This window comes from Mytilus edulis, chromosome 6 (genome assembly GCF_963676685.1).
Source record: "Mytilus edulis chromosome 6, xbMytEdul2.2, whole genome shotgun sequence".
Lineage (NCBI taxonomy): Eukaryota > Metazoa > Mollusca > Bivalvia > Mytilida > Mytilidae > Mytilus > Mytilus edulis.
The window spans coordinates 5,610,049-5,629,233 of record NC_092349.1 but is presented as its reverse complement, the minus strand read 5'-3'; the positions used below and the strand labels follow the sequence as shown (position 1 = coordinate 5,629,233).

Genomic DNA, 19,185 nt, shown 5'->3' with positions numbered 1-19,185 from the left:
CGGCATGAATTTGCATGAAATATTTGCCATTCGAAGTTAAGCAAACAGTAGCCAATCTCTTATTATAACCTGGTTTTCCAAAGGAAGAATATAGTTATTAAAGTTCATATGTATATATATATACAACAGTCAGATTCCGTAAAAATTATTATTTTATGTGTTAATATCCCCCCACCCCAACCCCACCTTCCAAAAAAGAACAAACAAGTCAAGTTTTTTCGAAAATTTTCATTTATGCTGTATATGCGTCACGGTCTATTATTGAACGAAAGGTGACACTTTTGTCATTTACTTATGTATTAAAGTCAATTTAATCATTCAGAAATGATACATTTACATTATTTTTCATGTTGTATATTTCATGTATGTACACTTGGTTTGTGCAATGTCATATTTATCCTATATGCTTTACAGTGATATGCAGTAAAGTTTAGCGTTTGATAGTTCATTGATTTGTTATGATATTGTAATTATTGTATTTATTTATGTTGGCCTGATTTGTGTTGTGTGGCCTGATAGTTGTTTACAGAATAATCTTAGAACTGTGCAGTTTAGAAATCACTGGAACAATTACAGAATGATTGGAACTTTCCAGAATGATCCTAATAAAAGATGCGTTATATAAACTTCTACATTTTACTAGAAACTTCCGTTGTAACTTTCCAGGATGTTCCATTATAGACTGTTCTAGAATCTTCCATGACAACTATATATATACAGACACTAAAGTTAAACTCTAACTCTTACTCTTGGATTTGGACTTAGACATCGATAGACATTTATATTCATAGCATTTGGATTTACACTTTTATTCTACAAACAACATCATACTGGATTGTGACCGTAGTAGTGAACGTAATATTCAGATTGGATTCCGAAAGATATCCGGATACAGATAAAGATAACAGATTGGACTCATATTTTGACAGTTAAGTTAACAGTAATATTTGTGTAATACTTCTTGTAAACTTTTGTATAATAAATATTGTTAAATTTTACTATTGATTTGTGTCTTTTGTTGGCTACAATTTAAAGGCGATTTCTGGCCGTAACAGAAATTGGGGGCTCGTCCGGGATACTGAAAATATCTTATTCAAAATTTGTTTAGTAATTTTTATTATAACTAGCCAACAAAATTCTACAAAATGGCATTTGATGCCGGTAAATTTTTGAAAACGCCAGACCTGGAGGGGTTTGATAATTTAAAGAAAGAGGAATTAGTGTTGCTTGCTAAACATCTCAAATTAGTTTTTAAAGTATCTATGAGAAAACAAATTATAAAAAATTTGGTTATAGACAAATTAGTTGACGCAGAAATTTTAGGTGAAGAGGCTCTTGAACTTAAGGTCGAAAATGTTGATGCCTTTAAATTAAAACAGCTTGAATTACAACATGAATTTAAATTAAAACAAGCAGAACTGGAAATGAAGGAAAGGTTAGAAATGGAAAAGAAAGAAAAAGAAGATGAATTTAAATTAAAAGAATTGGAAATGAAGGAAAGGTTGGAGATGGAGAAAAAACAAGATGAACTTAAAATAAAACAAGATGAACTTAAATTAAAACAGGCAGAACTTGAAATGAGGGAAAGGCTAGAGATGGAAAAAATAAAAATTGAAATTGGCAAAGAAGAAAATAACACTAAAGTCCAGTCGAAATCAGATTATTTTGATGCAGCAAAAAATATACGTTTGGTTCCCAAATTTTGTGAAAAAACAGTCGATAAATATTTTCCACAGTTTGAGAAAATTGCTAATAATTTGAAATGGCCAATGCCGTATTGGACTACGATGCTACAAAGTGTTTTTGAGGGTAAGGCCGCTGAAATATACTCTGCACTTCCATCGGAAAAAAGTTCTGATTATGACACGGTAAAACAGGAAGTTTTGAAAGCTTATGAGCTAGTACCAGAAGCATATAGACAGAAATTTAGATCTTATAAAAAGTTTGATTCGCAAACCTATGTGGAATTTGCTCTGGAAAAAGAAGATCTATTTGATAAATGGCTTTCTTCAAAGAAAACAGATAACAATTTCGATAACCTAAGACAATTGATGTTATTAGAAGAGTTCAAACAATGTGTTCATTTAGACTTAAAAACACATTTAGACGACAAAACTGTTGGGACAATACATGATGCAGCTGTAATTTCAGATAATTATACCCTTTCACATAAAAGAAGTTTCAAGGGTCAAAATGTTAATACTTCAAGTGGAAATTACAAAAAATCAAAGCACTGAGCGTACTGATAGTAAGCCTGTTGCACAGAATAAGAGTCAGTCCAGTTTTAATATGTCTAGTCCAAAATTTGATACTTTTGAGAAGAAGTCACTGATTTGTGCTTATTGTAAGAAGAATGGTCACCTGATGGCTGATTGTTTTAGACTCCAGAAGAAGAATGAACGAGATAATAAGCCGAAGTCCAGTGCGTGTACGACATCTTATATTACCAGTACGTTGGAATGTTTTGCGAGTCAGGCTTTTAAGTCCAGTTTTTGTGATTACAAGGAGGAATATAAACCCTTTATGTCTGATGGGTTTATTTCTATTGTTGATGATACCACTCTTCAGCCTATTAAGATTTTACGGGACACTGGAGCTTCTCAGTCTTTATTGTTAGAAGGTGTGTTGCCTTTGTCCGAGAAGACTTCTGTTGGTGCCTCCGTTTTGTTACAAGGTGTAGAGTTAGGTTGTATAGATGTTCCTCTCCATCGTATTTATCTGAAGTCAGATTTGATAACTGGACCAGTTATTGTAGGTGTTCGACCTAATCTCCCTGTAGAGGGTGTTACATTATTGCTAGGAAATGATCTAGCTAGGAACAAAGTGGTTGCTGAACCAATTGTTACCAGTGAACCAGTGGTGGATGTTAAATCACCTGAAGATGATGCTGAATTCTATCCAGCTTGTGTTGTCACTAGAGCGATGGCTAGAAAACAACAAGATGAGGATTTGCAAGAAAACCAGTTTGATTACATGGACCTTTCTGACACTTTCCTAGCCGACATTGAAGGTCCTGGTAGCTCAGAAAAGGCCATAATAAGACCACCTAGTGTTAACAAGAATGTTATTATGCCATGGCCAAACGTAAACGGCCATTCATTAGACAGAAAGAATTTATTCGAAGAACAACATAAAGACCCTGAGGTTCTTCAGCTCAACCAGCGGGCTCAACCACAGGAGGAAGCAGACAAAGTGGCCGAATGCTATTACCATCAGGACGGCATTTTAATGAGGAAGTGGAGGCCTCCTGGTGCTACCCCAGAGGAGGAATGGAGAGTGGTATACCAAGTAGTGGTGCCTAAAGTTTATAGGCAAGAAATTATTGGTCTTGCCCATGACACCCCCTTGGCTGGACACTTAGGTATAAGGAAGACTTGCCTTAAGATCTTGCAGCATTTCTACTGGCCCAGACTTCGAAATGATGTCGCAGAATACTGCAAATCATGCCATATATGCCAGGTTGTTGGTAAGCCTAACCAGAAAATACCACCAGCACCACTTCTGCCTATTCCAGCCTTTGAAGGCTCCGTGTTGAAGGCCGTACTTTAACCTATAATGGTTTACTTTTTAAATTGTTATTTTTATGGAGAGTTGTCTCATTGGCACTCACACCACATCTTCCTATATCTATTTGACGAACCTTTCAGCAGAGTTCTAATTGACTGCGTTGGACCTTTACCAAAGACCAAAACAGGAAATGCGTATTTATTGACAATCATGTGTACATCCACACGCTTTCCTGAGGCTATTCCGCTAAGAAATATCAAGACACCTACTATTGTCCAAGCTCTTATCAAATTTTTCACGTTAGTAGGACTTCCTAAGTCTATACAGTCCGACCAGGGATCAAATTTCATGTCAGGTTTATTTCAGCAAGTCGTGTACCAGTTAGGGATTGCTCAGTATAGATCAAGTGCGTACCATCCAGAATCTCAAGGTGCCTTAGAACGTTTTCATCAAACATTGAAGAACATGATTAGAACTTTTTATCTTCAATTTGATAGAGACTGGGATGATGGAGTTCACTTTCTACTTTTTGCAGTCCGAGAGGCTGTTCAAGAATCCCTTGGGTTTAGTCCCTTTGAGTTGGTATTTGGCCATACTGTAAGGGGACCGTTAAAATTGATTAAGGAAAAGTGGCTTACTGAACATACTGACTTGAATCTTTTAGACTATGTATCTAGATTTAAAGAAAAATTGTATACTGCATGTCAAATTGCTCAGAAAAACTTAAAAAATGTACAGAACAAGATGAAAATTTGGTATGATAAAGATGCCAGGGATAGAGTTTTTGAGCCTGGTGATAAGGTACTTGTATTTTTGCCAGTCCCTGGACATCCTTTACAGGCTAAATATTGTGGTCCTTATACAATAGAGAGTAAAATCAATGATTTGAATTATATTGTAAAAACTCCAGGTCGGCGTAAACAAAACAGAGTGTGTCATATTAATATGTTAAAACCATATTTTGAGCGTACTAATGAATGTGATAGTAAACCAGTTGCCACTTTAGGCATGGTTAAATTTGAGAACCATCATGACAAACCAGATGTAATTGAACCACCTTTTAGTTCTAAAACTATCGAAGAGACAGTTAGATTGAAAAATTCAGAAATTTTGTCAAATTTAGACTCAAAACTTGCACATCTGTCTTTTGATCGTAGAGAAGAAATAAAAACTTTGGTATTTTCTTTTAAAAATCTTTTTCCAGATGTGCCAAACAAAACCACTGCTGTTTGTCATGATGTTGATGGAGGAGATGCTTCTCCCATTAAGCAACATCCTTACCAGCTCAATCCACTCAAACTTGAAGTTATGAGAAAAGAAATTAAATATATGCTTGACAATGATATTATTGAGCCGAGTAACAGTGAATGGAGCTCTCCTTGTCTCCTTGTGCCAAAACCAGATAAAACCTTTCGTTTCGTGACTGATTTCAGAAAAGTAAATTCAGTCTCAAAATCTGATTCCTATCCGATTCCAAGGATAGACGATTGTATTGACAACATTGGTCAAGCAAAATTTGTGAGCAAATTTGATTTGTTGAAAGGTTATTGGCAAGTTCCATTGACACAGAGAGCTCGTGAAATATCAGCGTTTGTTACACCAGATGGCTTATTTCAATATACTGTAATGCCATTTGGCATGAAAAGTGCACCAGCTACATTTCAAAGAATGATCAATAATGTTATAAAAGATTTAAACTGTTGTTATGCTTATATTGATGATCTAATTGTATGTAGTGATAGCTGGGAACAGCATTTAACACATTTGTATGATACTTTTGATAGATTGTCACAATCAAATTTGACTGTTAATCTTGGTAAAAGTGAATTTTGTCAGGCCACTGTTGATTATTTAGGGCATACAGTTGGCCAAGGTCAAGTGAAACCTATTATGGCTAAAGTGGAAGCCATTTCCAAATTTCCTCCTCCTACAAATAGAAAACAACTTATGAGATATTTAGGCATGATTGGATTTTACAGAAAATTTTGTTCAAATTTTGCTACTGTGGTTCAACCATTGACTCATCTTTTACGAAAAGATTCTAAATTTATCTGGAGTGAAAATTGTCAAAACGCTTTTGAAAATAGCAAATCACTTTTAATTAATAGTCCAGTTCTGATTACTCCAGACTTTGAAAAACAATTTAAACTTGCCGTTGATGCAAGCGATGTAGGAATTGGAGCTGTTTTATATCAAGAGACAGATGATAATGTTGAGAAACCTATATCATATTTTTCTAAGAAATTAGATAAACATCAGAAAAATTATTCAACTATTGAAAAAGAGTGTTTTGCAATGTTGTCAGCACTTCAACATTTTGATGTATATTTGAATCCCACTGTATATCCTATTCTTGTTTGTACTGATCATAATCCTCTCACCTTCATACATAAAATGAGAAACAAGAATCAGAGGTTGACTAGGTGGAGTTTATTGTTACAGGAATATGATGTAATTGTAAAACACATTAAGGGTAAAGATAATGTAATAGCAGATGCTTTATCTAGAGCTTATTAAAACACTTTGTATATACTATGTATTTTTGTTCATATTATTCATGATAAGTATTTGTTACACTAAAACTTCTTTTAAGGGGGGAGGTGTTATGATATTGTAATTATTGTATTTATTTATGTTGGCCTGATTTGTGTTGTGTGGCCTGATAGTTGTTTACAGAATAATCTTAGAACTGTGCAGTTTAGAAATCACTGGAACAATTACAGAATGATTGGAACTTTCCAGAATGATCCTAATAAAAGATGCGTTATATAAACTTCTACATTTTACTAGAAACTTCCGTTGTAACTTTCCAGGATGTTCCATTATAGACTGTTCTAGAATCTTCCATGACAACTATATATATACAGACACTAAAGTTAAACTCTAACTCTTACTCTTGGATTTGGACTTAGACATCGATAGACATTTATATTCATAGCATTTGGATTTACACTTTTATTCTACAAACAACATCATACTGGATTGTGACCGTAGTAGTGAACGTAATATTCAGATTGGATTCCGAAAGATATCCGGATACAGATAAAGATAAAAGATTGGACTCATATTTTGACAGTTAAGTTAACAGTAATATTTGTGTAATACTTCTTGTAAACTTTTGTATAATAAATATTGTTAAATTTTACTATTGATTTGTGTCTTTTGTTGGCTACAATTTAAAGGCGATTTCTGGCCGTAACAGATTACATTCTGGCGTATCATTAACGAACAACTTGTAACGTCTCATTTCATTGGCCGAAAGATTCAAATACAACAGCAATGTAGTCAGTGTGCACGTGAATTGACACAGGTGACCGACAATGGAATTCACTACGTTACTACGAACGTAAAAACAATGATTTGTATAGTTTACAAACCTTTGGTCAAAAGAATTAAATAAATGTTTTGTTAACTTCAAATAGTGGGGTCGAAATATTATACTGATATTTTGTATTAAGTAATATTCTAAGTTCTTTATGCATGCAGCAACTCAATTATCTTGTACCGGCATGATGAGAAATATAAGGATAAAATAAAAATACATGTGCCGCTTTTATACGGATGAATATATGAACCTCTTTTAATTTCTTTCATACTGACGATAGGTTATAATCCTAACAATGTCGTAGTCACTTATAATAAGTATCTCATAATACTAATCCATTACAATCATTAATGATGGGTTGCACTGCCACTCCTCCTTTATTATTTTCATGCTATAAAACATACACACAGTAGCTATAAGCGTACCAGAAACGGAGGAAATTGTCCCCAAAAGATAGAAACAAAATAACTTTAACCGTAGCAATTGTGCACCTGAATGAATTCAGTGAAGGCATGTTGTTGAAATACATTGAAATGTTACATCGGCGAAGATTATTTCTTTTGCATTTGTGGAACTAAATAATAGATTAATACTTGTGAGAAATCTCGTAGTTTGGCTGTCCCTTTGGTATCATTCGTCCCTCTTCTTTTTATAAGGAACAATTCTCGTTTGAATTGTTTTACATTGTCATTTCGGGGCCTTTTATAGCTGACTATGCGGTATGGGCTTTGCTCATTATTGAAAGCCGTACGGTGACCTATAGTTGTCAATTTCTGTGTCATTTTGGTCTCTTGTGGAGATTGTCTCATTGGCAATCATACCACATCTTCTTTTTTAAATATAAATGTACTGTTTTCGATTTTAAATGGATGAACATTTATCTTTTAATTTTATACTGTAAGAATAGAGCTGCATAACATTGTTGAACTATCCGCTAAAGTATATGTAGTATGTATTCGTATTGAGTGCCAATGAGACAATTCTCCATCCAAATAACAATTTATAAAAGTAAACTATTATAGGTCAATGTACGGCCTTCAACACGGAGCCTTGGCTCACACTGAACAACAAGCTATAAACAACAAGCTATAAAGAGCCCCAAAATTACGAGTGTAAAACCATTCAAACGGGAAAACCAACGGTCTAATATTCACAATATATGATTTAATACGTTCGTTTTTCAACCGAGAATAGCAAAACCTCATGCAGTATATCGTTGGAGTTTATAATCTACATTTAATCATCCCCTGTGCCATGATTGGCCATCTCCGTTTTTTCTTAACAAAGCATGGTTGGTTACATGTTATGAATTTACTTACAATTTCGGGATTTTTTTTTCTTCAAGTAAACGGAATCAAAAACAAAAATCACTATCCTATGTCGAATAACTAAAACTTGGCAAAGAATATGAAAAGTGTTTGTAAAGTACGGTTTCATTTTTCAAGTACAACGTTAATTCATCGAGTCCATTGAGTAAAAGAAAATGCAGGATAAGCAACTTGGGGGTAGTCAATGAAAAAAAATATGTGAATTGAGTTTTTTTTTATCCTACATTGAACTTTTGATGTCGCCGTCCCTTGATCTAGAGGAGGCATTTAAATTGAATATTTAGATGTGAAAACTGTTAAGATTTTAAAGTTCAAACTTTACTACCAATTGCAGAAAATTATAAAACCAATGAATGTCACATGCACATTTATAAAAAGTAGCATTGTGATTGGAATCAAGTATGCGAATACGACGATGGAAGCTTTAAACGACCTTGACCAGCTACGTGAATATTAATCAGTTCATTCAACGCTATAGTACGTGTGTTCTATTTTCGCAGGTGTGAGGTCGAAGGTTTGAATTGACCAATGAAAACGACCGTTCCTCAGAGAGTTAATCTAATAAAGTTTGTTTGACTGATTATGTCGCACGACCTTTCGCTTAGCTTGGCCGCAGTTAGGTGTATCCAAAAAAGTATTTCAAATCGAATACAAATATATAGTTCAACAACGTCAACTGAAGTCTTGGGATAGCCCCCCAGAATCAATGCATATCAAAGAAAAGTCCCTAGTCTGGAGCCTGTAATTCAGTGGCCGTCAGTAGCTACTAGTAGTTGATTTATATAGCATTGTCATTTTACTTAGTTTCTTCTGTGAAATATTCTGACATTGGACTCGGACTTCTTTTAAACTGAGTTTTCCTGTACGTAATGCTGAGTGGTTTTTTTTTTCTACAGTGGCTAAAGGTACAGGGGAAGGGTTGAGATCTTACAAAACATGTTTAACCCCGACACATTTTCGAGCCTGTCCCAAGCAGGCATGGGGTAATCGTAATCAGTAATCGTAATCAGCTGTAATCGATTACGTTTTGCAGTGTAATCCTATGTAATAAGTAATCATGACATTTCTGATTACAAGCAATCGTAATGTAATCGCAATGTAACATTGCAAAAAAAGAGGTGTAATCATGATTACTTTCAGATTACTTTAAGATTACATTCAAATGATTACTTGCTGATTACAAATCTTGTATATATATTAAAATACTTTTTGATAGACAAGATGAAAATAAGAAAATGTAAAGCTTGAATGAAAAATCAGGAAACTAGTATTCACAATGATGGGACCTTGTTTAATGTGATAAATTGTATCATCTATATAAGAAATTTGTATAACCAAGTGTTTTATTTTGTTAACAGTTTACGAAAGGAAATTGCCTCCCAATATTTATGAGATTGAGCTCTTATGATACAAGAATATGCATTGAAAGCATTTTTGTTTCTTGATTGAAAACTTCTGATATTAACTTCAATTTCATATAAGTTTACCCAATATTTCTGCATAACAACATTGAAATTCAAAAGCAGAAAACATTTAGTTACAATTTGACTTTGATGGTCGACATAAATAAATGAGCCCACTTAATTCAAAATGGAAGTTAAAACCAGATTTCATTTACTGACAAATTGAATAAATTTTGTGTTTATTAATTATTAGGTGATGTCAGAAGTTTCATCAATACAAAATATCTTTTATTACTGTAAATTAAGAAATTTTTGCGAGGTTTTTTTTAATGTGAAAAATGCGACAGAGTTGCAAACGTGATAATTAAAACCCGTATTTTGAACTATTTTATATGAATTAACCAGGATTTTACTCAAAATCTTAAAAATTAAAATCGCAATTAAGTCTGAAATGACAAAATCCTAGTACAATAAATTCTTAATTATAATTTCTGTTTATAGAGAAATGTTTATACTTTTCTAAGTAACAAAGCTGTTTTGTGTTTTCACCTGACAATAATTCTACTAATTATCAATTAGTTCAAGTATTAAAAATTTTCAAACAAATAAGGACAATGAACCACTTTTAACTTTATTGATATTGTTATTTTAAAAAAAGACAATAAATTTTAATACCCAAGCTCACCTATTGTTTGATAAAAAAATAGAAGTAGTGATTAACACCTGTAAAAACATTAATGGATGTGTTAATTATGTCCCAACAGACAATAAAACTATACTTCATTAAGTTTTCCTTATTTGTTCATTTATTTTGTTAATTAGGCAGTTGGTTAAAATTTGTAAAAAAAAAAATTATATCTTTTACATAGAGAAAGGATACTTTTCTATAGCTATTTTATCACATTACTCATGTTACACTGTACTTGTCTATAAATTATTTTAAATAAGATGAATAGATTAAGGATATTAAAATAACCAACAAAATTATTTTTTTGTAAGGATAAAAGTTATAAAAAAAACTTTAATATTGCAATATACAATGTAATCATAAGTAAACATTTTTTTAGGGGCCAGCTGTGTTGTAGACTCATTGGTGGTCTTCCGCTGTTACTATCTGCTCATTGATCGATTTGTGGTATCTTTGGCACATTCCCCATTGTTTTTCTCAATTTTATTGGTACCCTTTATTCCATGTCAATACAAAAAAGAGAGATGAGGTATGATAGCCAATGAGACAACTCTCCGCAGAGGACTAAATGAAACAGAAATTAACATATATAGTCACCGTACGGCTTCAACAATGAGCATAGCCCATACCGCATAATCAGCTTTAAAAGGATAATATGTAACACATCAACAAAGATAACCACTGAATTACAGGCCCCAGACTTGGGACAAACACATACATATAGAATTTTTAAACATGTAAGCAGGATCCTAGCCCCACTTTACCTTGGACAGTGGTGTAGCAGTACAACATAAGAACGAACTATACCTATTAGTTGAAAAAGGCTTAACTCATTAGATGGATAAACATTAAAAATAATTCAACAAAAAGACATTTAGCAGAGATCTGAGTGTACTCTCTGTTACTTACAGCTAGTTCAAAGGCACTAAAAACTTATAAAATAAATCATGCATCAAAGACTTGTGTTTTCTACTAACGTATACGAGCCTGTGGCAAAAAAGTATGCAAAAGTATATCTCCCTCCCATTTTAAGCTAAACATTTAAACGAAAAACTGAAAATGAAAGAGGACAATGCTTAACTTTTAGACTATTACACTACATAGTAAAAAAATGTGTTTGCTTGTCAATTTCAGAACATTGCCACCTCATCGCACCCACACTGTTTTTTGGACTACTCCACACTTTTAAATGGACTATTTCTAAACAAAGGTATACACTGTAGTGCATCAACAATCACCGCAGATGCGCGGCAGAGGCTGTGCTAATTTTAACACTTGTCTGTCTGTACATCCTTACGAATAAATGGAAAAATTGGCACAAATATTTTGACACTGGATTTCCCACTGACTGTGTTAAGATGCAATGAAAATTTCGGAGGTCTATGTAATATGCAGGAACATTGCAAATCATTTTCGCCGTTTGAAAATGCGATTTTGGGTTAAAGAAGTAACATAAATCAATTAATAAATAATCATTAATAAAAAAATAGTTGAAATTTTATGACTAATTATAATGTACTTTGGAATTAGGATTGAAGTGAAATTCGACATCCCCTGCCCTAGTTTGACATACTATCGGCACATATCCTTTCAAAGTTTTATTGTTTTTCTGTGCACAATTATACTAAGTGACAAGGTTAAGATAATATTTCTAGTATATTTATTAGTATACTATGACACATGTATGAGGTGTACTGTCCAATAAAGGGACCAGAGTAACAGACAATGGGTCATAATATATTATATATTTTTTTATTACAAGTTGCTAACTACATTTGCTTTGATATTTTATATTAATCAGTTAAATCAAAATCAATCATATTATGTACTTTGTTTCACCTATTTTTAATTTACTTTACATTCTGTTTGACAATTATATTGTAATTGTTCTGTTCATTTTGGACGCCGTGATTGGCAAATAAAATATTTATTTTGTTTCTTTGTTTGTTTTTTGAAACTATACTTTGATTTAAGGAGATAGAATAGAAACTGTAAATAGAGATAAATTGGTGTTGATATTATCTATTTGAATTATTCCTGTCTCTTTACAAACGGAGGGAAAATGAATTTAATATTATTTTACCATGCAGCCACTTATTAATTGTTTTAGGTTGTATGTTGAATTTGTAATGCTTTATATATTCAATTCTATATTGATGTTCCACTGGGTTGTAGCTCATATCACATTCAGATAAATTTTTAAAATGAGCAGTTCACAGTTAGACCCGATTTTCACTCTAATCTGTAGTATTTGCAATGATTCATGTACTTGATAAGATATTGATGAATGAGTTCAATGTTTAATTTAAAAAAAAAACGTAATAGTATAAATATTTAATACTTTACTTAATGCAAGTATGCAAAGATTTGCTGGCATTTGATGAACAAATTTTAAATTATGATTACATGTACCTATTTAATCTCTCGTTTAAGAGGTACTAATTAAAACGTAAGTTTGAATAAGTTTGTTAATTTTAGGTTTTAAACATATTGCCATATTTTTATATCATAAACACAACTCATTGTAAATGCAGTATAATATGCTACATAATTATCAAGGTACCAGGATTATAGTTTAGTACGCCAGTTCGACTGTGATATCATTATGAACGGCTAGTCTTACGTCTGCAAGAAAATGTAGGTAATACCAGAATTTCATCATATAATATTCATATTGACCTAAGATGAAATGATTGTTTATATTCACCTTATGATATATATATCAAATTTACAGATCAAATTTACAGATCTAACATTGTTGGGTTGATGTTTAGACGAGTTATATAATTATATATATATATATATATCAAACGTCTGAATAATAGTCAACGATTTTTCCCACGTGGGAGCTGGATCGTTACAAGTAACGATACATGTACACAATAAAATAAATTATATAAACGTCTAAAAAGTGTACATAACAACACCAATGATATAAAAAGGAACTATAAATGTAATTATTTATAAATATTTCGGATAACAGATATCCTTCGTCAGTCAGATTCTGATGTTAAATGAATCATCTTTAAGTCTTCTTAGATTAAACTTTTACTAAATCTTGAAATTTATACAATAAAAAAGGCAAACCGAACACCAGTTAAGACGCTTGCACCATTCTAAAAATTTGTTGAATATGACATAGGTTATATGACTAATTACATCAGAGAGTTCAAATATATGCTTTAAATAAAAATAATAATGTGCGATGTGAACTAGCACATATAGGCGTAAAAAATCATTTTCACATGTGCAGATATATATATTCATTAAATAAAATAATAAAATAAGTAAAAAGTTAACAGTTCCATTCTATCGATTTCATCCTTCCATTGGGACTCTTCAGGATGGGCTCAGGTGGTCGTGTGGTCTAGCGGGACGGCTGCAGTGCAGGCGATTTGGTGTCACGATATCACAGTAGCATGGGTTCGAATCCCGGCGAGGGAAGAACCAAAAATTTGCGAAAGCAAATTTACAGATCTAACATTGTTGGGTTGATGTTTAGACGAGTTGTATATACATTATGTACACAGCCATGTATCACCATCATTGATGGCGATCCGATGGATACATCTGTTGTAGAGTTGTCACTGACTCAGACGTACTTATATATATATATGAGTCTGAAAGATTGTGTAACAATACCGATAAATAGATGGAAAACAAAACACTAAAAAGTGTTGAATATCATTGCACAAAGATGGAAAAACTGAACAGATGATATAAATTATACAAAAATTGCAAATATTTCGGCTCAACAAATGGCCTTCTTCGTTGACAAACGTTTTCACAATAATGATATATAATGTATAAGGTGTAAACCTAGATCACTAATAATACAGGTAAGTTTTGGTCGATTGATTTTAATCCAAAATCCTGAATATAATAATATAAACACTAGACTGTAAATTTAATTATTTCTTTCTATTGATTCCATCTGGATGGAGGACACCCAGTGTTTTTATCCAAAACTTCTCCCGATTTTCTCTTTGCCTATTTTGCCATGTACAATCCTGTTCGATCACAAGGATCTTCATGTGATCAAAATCTTTCAGATTGTGATCTGGTAACCTGAAATGTTGGCTGACAGGAATATACGGTTTTTTTGTGAGGTCACTCCTGTGGCCATTGAGGCGTTTGTGAAATGGCTGCATAGATTCACTAACATATTGGAGACCACATCTAGGACACTCAAGAACGTAAATCACGTTTGAGCTTTTACAGTTGACATTGCAGAAGATCTTGTATGTCTTTTCTGTGGTCTTACTGTGAAATGTTGATGAATGCTGCAATTGGTTGCAACATTTGCAGCGCTTATCCCCACAAGGCTGGCAATTACCTACAGTATGGTTAGGTTTGGAAAGTTCAGCACGGACAAGTATATTTCTCAGGCTGTTAGGTTGTTTGAAAGCAATCATGGGAGGCTCAGGAAAGATTTTGGATAACTTCGAATGTTTCTCGATTGCTGTCCAATGATCACGAATGGTCTTGAAACTATTTCTCAGGCATGGATGGTAGGTGAGCACACATGGGATTCTTTTACTTTTCTGTTTATCTTTGTAGGTTAGCAGACTGCTTCTGGGGATGGATTCCACTTTTCGAAAACTATTTTTGATGTTTTTGTGTTTCAAATGTCCTTTGAGCTGCCCCAGACGTTGGTTTGCAGTGTCTTCAGAGAAGCAGATTCGCCTTATTCTGAGAGTTTGGCTGTATGGAATGCTCTTCGTGCAGTGTGGAGGATGGCAACTTTCAGGCGACAAGTATTGATGAGTATCTGTAGGTTTAGAGTATATATCTGTGTTTATTATACCTACAGAGAGGGTGCTAGATGTATCAAGGAAGTTTGTGGTGGAATTAGATGTTTCATGGGTGAATTTGATGGTAGGGTGTTGATTGTTAGCATTTGTTATATATTCTTATGCATGTGTTAATATAATAGCTCAGAGGCTGAAAAGTTGCTTTATTGTCTCTTTTATCTCAATTTGATAATCGTTAATGTTGACCATCGTCCACCTTTTATACGATAGGCACCAGGGAAGTATACCCACACACTATCATTAAGATGTACCTGTAGTGCAAGGATTACAGTACCGGTATGTGCCATTGATCCACCATCGCTGTTATAACCAATCTCTGTGTATGATATCAATCCGCTATTCTGGTAGATGACGAAGTAAGCACCATTGGAAAGGGAGCGAATTGACACAGAAATAAGATACAATCCCTCCTTCTCACAAATAAATTTCCCGGAACTTTTATAAGTTGTAAGGTTTTTGATGCCTGCACTGAATGCAACGTCGTCAAACTTAATTATACCAGCCTTGGTTGGGGAAGATAAAGGATGTGCAGTTATTGAAACTGAAAGAAAAGGCTTGAAACAATGAGAAATATCAAAGTTCTAAAGAGAATGTTAGTTTAGAATTATAATTATACATTGTACCTTAAACCTGTACAAATTGTTTATATTTAATGTCATGTTCTTTTCTTTGTAAATTTAGCATAATCAAATACAGGTACCTTATCCCGGCCTCATTAACATTTGTAAATTGCATAAGTATACAGCTGTAACGTTAGATTTGTTTTTGTAATCTATATATAACTTTACATACTTAAAACAAATATATATCATATCAGTAAATAAAAAAGAACATGATTACGATTATCAAACATTTTGTATTCCTATTATGAACTTCGCATGTGTCGCATTAAACAATTGCGTCAACTTTATTTTTGTGGAACATTGAATTTTGATCGACGTGAATCTTGTTAAATTCAACAGTAAAAATCAGTTTCTGTTAAATACAGATTATATTCGTCATTTCCAAATAATTCTGACTTTGATATCAAATAACGGGCTTGATTTGAAATTATTATTTTACTTTATGAGATGCAACACATACATACCTAGCTCATTGCTGGTGGCTATCTGTCGCTGCAATTGGGTTAATGTTTGGTTATCACGTAAAAATGCTTCATGCATTTTCGACTCGATACCGGCAAAGACCGAACTTTGATTTTTCTGAAGTATTTTCAACGACATATCTAAATCCGTAATTGATGTATTGTAAATCGTCTGTAAAGATTTAATTTGCGTGCCTAAGTCCATCTGTAAAGTCTTCAATTGGGTGCTTAAATTAGTCATTGATCTAGTATTGTTAGTACCTTGTTTCTGTACCTGATCATACAAAGCAAGAACGTCTTGGCTACGCGCCTGCTCCTTCATATTCAAAGAACTTGTTTGAGCAGAAATTGACCCTACTTGTTGTTGTAATGTTTTTATATCTCGTAGTGGTTGAATACCTTTTAGATGTCCAAGAGCTTCAACGTTCTGGTCCGTTAAGAGGGATTTTTTTTTTCAATAGCTCCAACTCCTTATGTTGTTTATAGTCTCGTTCCGTAACGAGAAGAGTTCATTTTCCATCTCATTTTTCTTTATCTGCAACACGTAATTTTCCTTGGTGAGAGTGTTATAATTCTGTTCAAGATTAAGATATTTTTGTTCTAACTGTGTAAACCTTTGTTCCAAATTGACAGCCACCGGAATGGTATCATTTTGTCTTTCAATTTCTGTTAACTTCTTATCTAGGAGATCAAATTTCTGTTGCAGTTGTGTAGTAAGCAAATTAAGAGAGTTATCCATGTCATGGCGCAGTAATGTGGATTTTTGCTCCTGAAGTTTCATTTCTTCGTAAAACTTAGATAATGAAAGATACTTATTGGAAGTCGTTTGCCCTCCATTCACTTGAGGTTTATCCAAGAGAAAGCTGTTAACCGCGCTTATCAAAATCAAAACCAACACCAACATTTTCAGCTAATACGACGATACGGTTTGTATGATTTATGAACCGTATGAAAATGATAACTACTCACTGATGAAATAGCTTTTGCTCTTTTTATCAATAATTTTCATATTTAAATTTGCAGATTACCATTATCAGTATGTACGCAAATACATTTTAATGGGTCAAATATTGATGTTGAAAAACAACTAGTTGTAGTGTATCTTAGGCTCATATCTGAAAAAAATCAACACACACAAACACACACAATACGTGTCATCTTTATTTATTTAGTATACCACGCAAATGGCGTCAATTTCTAGTACATAACTGGAATAAAAATCCTTGGCATTTACTGTTTATATGAATCAACAATTGAATATCGATTGACACCACTGATCATATATATTTGGTAGTTCAATGTCAAGGGTATACATTGTCAGGAGTCATATCATAAATGAAGTATGATTAATAGGAACTAGTAAATAATGTATTTATCAATATTTGTACATTACATGCATAACGTTCAGACACTTATTAATTGTTAATAGCTAGAACTCTTGATATCATTGTTTATGTTTGGCTTTTGGTTAATGCATTTGATGCATAGCTCATATTTCCTTTTTTTATATAGAGGGACCGATTAGTAGACATCGAAGATACCGAATCATATCTGTCATGCTAACTTTGATACATAAATTTTATACCAATTATAATAGATACGTTCAATATTGGTCTTGTTTTATTTATTCTTTATATATCAACTATTTAAAGTTTATCTTTATGCATGCATGTTGATGAATCATATTTTGGAATCTTATGTTATGTTGAAATTAAACAAAAACTTATGTTTCTTTTTTATTGGTGGCTTTTAAGAATGGGTAAAAATCAAACAAAATATGTGTTGAAAGATCTAACACCTTGATGACTCGGAAGTAGATAACAAAAGTAAAACAATTTTTGTTTTATTCAAAAATGTGTTGATACTTATTATTTGATCAATTTATTCACATTTTTTTTAAATGTTGGCGATAAATAACTTTACATTTTAAAGACTCTTCTTAATCGTATTGTTAACATTTTGGATTGCAGTATCACTGATGTATACCGAACATCTTGTACTTGTATACTGGCAGACCTGATTTTCAATTATATCTGTTGCAAATGAGAGACGAAAGATACCAGAGGAACAGTCAAACTGACAACGCCATTGATAAATATGAACATATATTCACATATAGAATGAAATTCAAAACAGTGTGGCTGTGGTCATTGATTGACACAGTAAATTCATCCATTGACTGGGACAATTTAGGTGAACGTTTGTATGTAACGACCACTGCTCACTATGTACTTTTTAAAGACACTTAAACTATGGGGTCACCAAAGGTTCTCAACACCTTAATAAAGTAATTCGAAAAATTAATCAGAAATAACACGATGTTTTGATTTATACCAATTATATAAATCAAAACATAAAGATTATTCCTGATTAATTTGTCGAATTATTTTATTATTAAAGGCGTTAAGAAACCTTTGGTGACCCCACAGTTTAAATTTCTATCGTAGGTACGTCGTTAACAGTGGACGTTACAGACAAACGTTCACGTAAATTCTCCCAGTCAATGGATGAATTTAATGTGTCAATCAATGGCCACAACCACACTGTTTTGAGTTTCATTCTAATATATGATGATCTTAAAAAGATATAGAAAGATGTGGTACGAGTAACAATGAGACAACACTCCATCTAAGTCACAATTCATAAAAGTAAACCATTATAGGTCAAGGTACGGTCTTCAACACGGAGTCTTGGCACACGCCGAACATCAAGTTATAAAGGGCCCAAACAATTACTAGTGTAAAACCATTCAAACGGGAAAAAACAATGGTCTTATCTTTATAAAAAATGAGAAACGAGAACACTTATTAAAGTATAGATTCTATGTACTGACGTCGTTAATCATCTTAATTAGGTGGGATAATACTCTTTTTCTTTGTCTCTGTATGTTTTCAATCTTTGCTGTAAGGAGTCTTCATGCCATTTTTTTTCTAATTAATATTATCACACAATGTGACTGCTGTATCCTATTTTTGTTTTACATTTTACCTATTTTGTCTGTTTATTTTGCTCACACATTGTTGTCAATGAAATGAA

General features: G+C 32.9%; 1 protein-coding gene across 1 annotated transcript; it reads right to left on the bottom strand.

Annotated features, from left to right (window-relative positions):
- Positions 1–15,220: 15,220 nt before the first annotated feature.
- LOC139529026 (uncharacterized) lies at positions 15,221–16,228 on the bottom strand. Its single transcript, XM_071325260.1, has 2 exons — positions 16,153–16,228; positions 15,221–15,606 (listed from the first exon to the last, which is right to left on the bottom strand). Exons 1-2 carry the CDS (start codon positions 16,226–16,228, stop codon positions 15,221–15,223), a joined length of 462 nt encoding a protein of 153 aa, XP_071181361.1.
- Positions 16,229–19,185: the final 2,957 nt, after the last annotated feature.